The following is a 5,719-nucleotide window of genomic DNA, read 5'->3' as shown; positions in this document are numbered from 1 at the left end:
TCAATCCACAAGTTTTTTGACTTTTATTCTTCTGATTCTCTCCCCCATCCCACTGAGTCTAGTGAGCAAATGCCTGTATGGGGCTTAGTTGTCCTCTGGTCTTAAACTATGAGACAGAGCAAGTTCTTTTAAAGAAATATAAAAATATGATCTTCCCCAGCAATCTAGGCACTCAGCACAAGCAGAGCCAAAATCCCAGATTCTACAGCAAAATCTTCACGTGGCCACAGATCACCAGATGCACACATCCCAGCCCTCAGAAGCCAGGGACAGCCTGGGAAAGGGAGGTGGCTGGTGACTGTGGGTGGCATACCCAGCCACCGTCTCCTGGAGCAACACAAGAAGGTTGGTCCTACATATATAGCCAGGACTACAAGCCAACAAGGGGATCAATTAGCCACAAATGAGCCAGCCCTGGACTGAAATGATTGCCATGTTTCCTCACAGGCAAAGTGCTCCATGGGCCCTTTGTGAACAGGAGGGAAGTCACAAAATCCCCTTGTCTGTGTGTCCCGAGGGACAGGATAACATGTTCCACTGGGGCTCCTGATACTTTTGGACATTTCCACTGGGAAGGGCTGGACTCTAAGGCAAGAGCTCCTCACACAGGGCTGAGAAATCTCTCTCAGGTAGGCACAGCTTCTGAAGCAGAATCCCATGTTCATGGCCTGATCCAGCCCAGACTGCAGCAGGGTGGTGGTGCTGCCCAGAGAGATGCACACGGGACTTGCCCCAGTGAGACAGAGGTAGCAGAGTAGCACCCCTGTAGAAAGCTAAACACCAAATCACAGCCCACACACCCCTTCTGCCACAAGCAGCTGCATTGGCCCTGCTGGGAAGGGAAGAGAAAATGGCCTGGAAAACGGATTTCTCCCTCACTTGCTCCCCTGAATGCTAATCAGCGTCGCCAGCTAAAAATACCCAGCAAGGCTGGCGTGTGCACAGCACAAGGGGAAAAAGCTGGAGGCTCCAGCTTCCCGGAAGAAAAATGGGCAGGCAACGAAGAGACTTCTCCAAGCCTAGTCCATGTCCAGCTGGCGGCACGGTCACGGTACCCCTGCTGCCCGCTCTAGGGGTAGGGTTCCCACCTCGGCTCCGGGAGACCATCCAGGGCGTTCCCTGCGGAGCCGCTGCCGTTGGAGGTGGCAGCGTCCCCCCTAACACCAGCCTTCCCCCACCGGAGCTGCGGGAGGGGCATCCCGAGGCTATACCGCTAGAGTTGGGTGGCACGACACAAAGAAGGGCTCTGGGGACCGCCGGAAGGCTCGGTCTGCTGCATCGGAGCAGCCGACACCCCGCAACGCTGTCACAGGGATGCACGGCGGCCCGCTGGCCTCCTGATAGAGCAAGAGCTAAAATAAATGTCCCCCTGCCCCAGCTGCGCGTCGCTGCCCGCGTTCCCTGCCGGGGAGCGGGTCGGGGGACGGTACGCAGACCTCCCGCACTCCCAGTGCCACGCAGGGGGCGGGTCTGAGGCGGCCGGAGCCGGGGGTAGCACTTGCCCCGCCACCAGTGGTGGCACAGCGGGCTGTCCTCCCCGCCCGCCGCGTCTCCCATCCATAATTAATTGCCTCCCCGCAGCCGCCGCTATAAGAGAGGGCGGGCGGGGACGAGGAGGCGGTGGCGTCCGGGAGGCGGGGGGGGAGGAGGGGGAGCGTGTGCGCTCGCCGCGCCCGGCTCACTGCGGCCGGCGGCTGCCTCTCGTGCGGAGCGGAGCGGAGCGGAGCTGAGCAGCCGCCCCGTCGGGGAGCGCCGCGCTCGTATGGCTGCGCCGCGCCGCGCCGCCGCCACCGCCGCGGGGCCTGGGGGGGCCGCGGGAGGAGGATGAGGCGGGCGGCGGGGCGGCGGCGGCGGCGGCGGCGCGGAGGATGAAGTGGAGCGTGCGGGGAGCCTGCGCCGCGCTCTCCAGCTGCCTCCTGCTCGCCTGCGCCCTCAGCGCCGCCGCCGTGGGTCTCAAGTGCTTCTCGCTGGGCACCGAGCTGAAGGGCGAGCCTTTCCGCCTGGGCACCGCCGCCGGCGCCTTCTACTCGGGGCTGCTGCTGGCGGCCGGCCTCTCGCTGCTCGCCGCCGCACTGCTCTGCTGCCGCCCGCCCGACGAAGCGCCCTCGGCGCCGACCTCAGCCTCGGCGTCGGCCTCGACTCTGGCCCCGGCCGGGGATTCTGACCCGGCAGGCGGCGGACCCGGCGCGGGCGAGGCGGCGGTCGCGCCGTCGGGGCCGGTGGAGAAGGCGCCGCCCGGGGGGCGGCAGAACTTCCTGCTGCTGGGGGTGCTGGTGTTCATGCTGGGCGTGCTGAGCGCCTTCGCCGGCGCCGTCATCGACGGCGACACCGTGTCGCTGGTGGAGAGGAAGTACTCGCACTACTGCCTGCTGCAGCCCGGCGGCGCGGCCCGCACGCGGAGCGGACTCGCGGCCCCCGACGGCTCTGCCGCGGCGCTCCGCTGCCAGAAGCTGCGGGACTATCAGCGCGGCTTGGTGCTCTCCACCGTATTCAACGCGCTGGAGTGTCTCCTGGGCCTGCTCAACTTGCTCCTCGTGAAGAACTACAAGGCCTCGCAGCAGCGCGGGCGGCGGCGACGACGGCGGCGAGCGGCCCCGGAGGCAGCGGCGGCGGCAGGCGGGCGGCGGCGGCGGCGGGGCGGCGGTGGCGGCGGCAGCAGCAGCGGCGGCGGTGGCGGTGGCGGTGGCGGCGGTGGGCGTCGGGCGCCGCGCCACAGTCAGGGCTCCCTCTTCTCGGGCGGCGAGCTCGAGCTCAGTCCTGGGGACTGCCCCTTCCAGGCCGTCTCCTACATCAATGTGGGTGTTTTCCACGTCTTCGACGAGGCTGGCGTGGAGGTGCACTGCGGTGGGCATCCGTCCGTCGAGCTGCCCGGCTACTCGCCCATGGACCCCGAGCTCAACGCCTCGTACCCCTACTGCTACCCGGTGCCCAGCGAGCAGCCCCCCGCCTACGAGGAGATCTACCCCAGGGAGCCCTGCTCCCACGGCACCTAGCGCAGAGCGCCGGCGGGACGCCCGGCTCCGTGGCGGCCGGGTGTGGGACTGGCGGGGGCGGGCGCCGGATCAAGAGCGGGATCCGGAGCGGTCCCGCAAGCGCCGGCAGCTTGGGGAGAGCCTTCGCACCGCCGACGGGATGGGTACCGCCGTGCCTCTGGCTCTGCGGAAGCTTCTCCTCCCTGCTTTCCCCTTTCTTTTCCCTCTTTCCTCCCCCAGTCGTCCGTGTGTCCGTCCCTCCGTCCCTCGGCGGCTGAATTTTCTGAAGGCCGCGCAAGAAACGCCTAAGGGTTGGTTCCTCCTGCCGCCTCTCCTCCGTAGCCAAGTTTAGTTCCCTTCAAGTGATTCATCAGTCTCCAGCTTTAGCAGTCCAGAGTTACCCATTTATGATAACCAGCCAGTGTAAGGAAAAGGTGTCATGAAGCTTCTTTACCTCTTAAAAGAGCTAAATTTCTAAACAACGCAGAGACATTTGTGTCACGTTTACTAGAGGTGTATTGGGGATCTTTAACGTTTACACTACTCCTTGGGAGAATTGAGTTATGTTTTAAGATTTAATGAGTTGAAACATTTGTTGGTCTTGTACGATGCACATCGAGAAAAACCTGCACTTTGACAAAGAAACAGGAAAAAATCAACAACGTTTTTGTACACTAATGTGCCTGCTTTTGTTGATAACTTCTTACTGTAAAAGCTTTCAGAAGTCTATAGTGAAAATGTTTGGTAAATTCACTGCAGTTTAAAATCGATGATTAGTTCCTTTACTAAAACAACCGAGATGTTGCTAGGATATGTCAGTTAAAAGGAAGTCCAAATATCATACACATTCCTTTTTGTAAACAGGTTCTGTGTTTTTAATGCAAGGCAGGATTTCTTTTTGTTTTACACAGTTGAAGGGTTTAATTCTATTTTGTATGACTACATGGTTTACCTTGTAAAGAGTTCCATTTTACCTGTTACAATTCATCAATCTGGTAAGCTTGAATATTAAAGTTTTATTTGAAATATATGAATCTTGTAAAACAGCCTTAACTGGTACAGTGGTCACAGTTCTAAAGGAAAAAAAAATAGGAAAAAAAAAATACATACTGTTTTCAAAACAGTATGTATGCTCCTATTACCAAGGAAGATTTTTTTTTTTCTATTTTATTTAAACAAACAAAAAATAAAAAGAAAGAGAAAACAAAACAACCCAACAACAACAAAAACCAACAGCAACAAAAAAAAAACACCGCGGCCACTTTAATTCCTGAAAGTAGGTAGAGAGGGGCATGGGGGAATGAAGTAATGTATTTTATGCTGTCAATTCTTTCTGAACTTAGAGGTATTTAAAGGCTTTCTGCAAAGAGAAAAAATATTAAATCCTCCTTTTGGACTCTTTTGTGGAATGTCAGTACCAGATAGCGTAAAAATGTGCTTATTAGGAGAAGCAGGTATGGCATATTTTATTACATTATTAGAGAACAGATAGAGGCTTCATTCCATGTTGCACAAAGAATTGAAAAGCAACTCTTCAGATCGCATTTGGTTTAGTACCCCCTCCCCCAGTTCTGGTATGCTGAGAAGAAATACTACAAAATAACCTTTCTGTTAATCCTGTGTTTGAAGCCTTCTGCATAATGCCAGTGTATCAGCTACCCAGAGAAGAGAGAGAGAGTAAAAGGAATGCGAAGTTACACTGTATTCTGTGGTCGATTATTTTTAAATTTTTAGCTGCAGAGAGACTGACGTAACTTACAGCCTTAGAATTGGAGAGAGAAGATTTTTGCCTAGAATTATTCAAATCTCTCTGCACTGTTTTGTTGAAGTGTTTTGACTTGCACACTTTATATAATATAAAATGCAGAATGCCTTAGACATCTTAGAATTGCAAACTGATGTCTGTGAAGCTCATGATTAAAGCTCTAATCTAGAGAAGAGGGTTAGAAGCAGCAGTTGCCAATTTGCCAAGTAGTTCTAAATAGCAGAAATTTAGAAAGCTCATTTTGTCCAGCAGATTTCCTTGTGTGGAACTCCAGCCTAAAGCCTATGCCCTAGCTGAGTCCCATTTTAGTATTGAAGATTGGTTTTATGCTGGCTCCCTACAAATGCACCTCCTTAACCCTTCATAGGGAAGTGACTGGAAAGTCCTGTAGTCTTTACCTATAACACTAATTTAGGTGCAAAACCAAGCCCAAAACATATATATGAGATTTTGCAAAATGAGTAACAAAAGCAAGAAGGCAAATCCTGGTGTAGGTCACCAATTGATGAGTTTATAAGACAGCATAGCACCCTGTACTGAGTTAAATGGGAACTGCTAGTCTGCTGGCTGATTTTGAAAAACCGACCCACTAGGTGCCTAGGTACAGGTGCAGAAGTGTTTACAGTTGTTGGCTTTAAAAATTGGCTATATACATTAATGAAAGTTGTATCTTAGTTTTTCTTAAGGAGTTGATTTTTGAAATGAAAGACAGTACTTTACTTAAGATAACTCTTTTAGGAATTATGAACAAGACAATTCTGAAACTCCAGATGTTCCAAAGATCAGTGCTCAGGGAAAAAAATGGAAAGTCCAGAAAGCTACCTATAATGCTTAATTGTTTAAATGTAAACTATTTTAAACTATGAATTTTTAAAATGGTTAAACTTTTTTTTTTTTTTTTTTTTTTTTTTTTTCTTTTTGTTTTTCTTATGTGTGTGTTTAAGTCAGTTCATAATGTCATTGAATTAGGTTATATATTTGT

At 53.0% G+C, this 5,719-nt stretch overlaps 1 protein-coding gene across 1 annotated transcript; it reads left to right on the top strand.

Annotated features, from left to right (window-relative positions):
- The first annotated feature begins 1,691 nt into the window (after positions 1 to 1,691).
- Positions 1,692 to 4,016, top strand: TMEM271 (transmembrane protein 271). Its single transcript, XM_071730932.1, has one exon. It carries the CDS (start codon positions 1,869 to 1,871, stop codon positions 2,991 to 2,993), a length of 1,125 nt encoding a protein of 374 aa, XP_071587033.1. The 5' UTR covers positions 1,692 to 1,868; the 3' UTR covers positions 2,994 to 4,016.
- The last annotated feature ends 1,703 nt before the right edge of the window (positions 4,017 to 5,719 follow it).

The sequence above is a fragment of the Heliangelus exortis genome, chromosome Z (assembly GCF_036169615.1).
Source record: "Heliangelus exortis chromosome Z, bHelExo1.hap1, whole genome shotgun sequence".
NCBI classification, from domain to species: domain Eukaryota; kingdom Metazoa; phylum Chordata; class Aves; order Apodiformes; family Trochilidae; genus Heliangelus; species Heliangelus exortis.
This window is presented reverse-complemented; position numbering and strand designations above follow the sequence as displayed.

Bases quoted from the DNA above. Each gene is read 5' to 3' on its own strand.
- TMEM271 (XM_071730932.1), top strand. From the start codon at position 1,869: ATGAAGTGGAGCGTGCGGGGAGCCTGCGCCGCGCTCTCCAGCTGCCTC.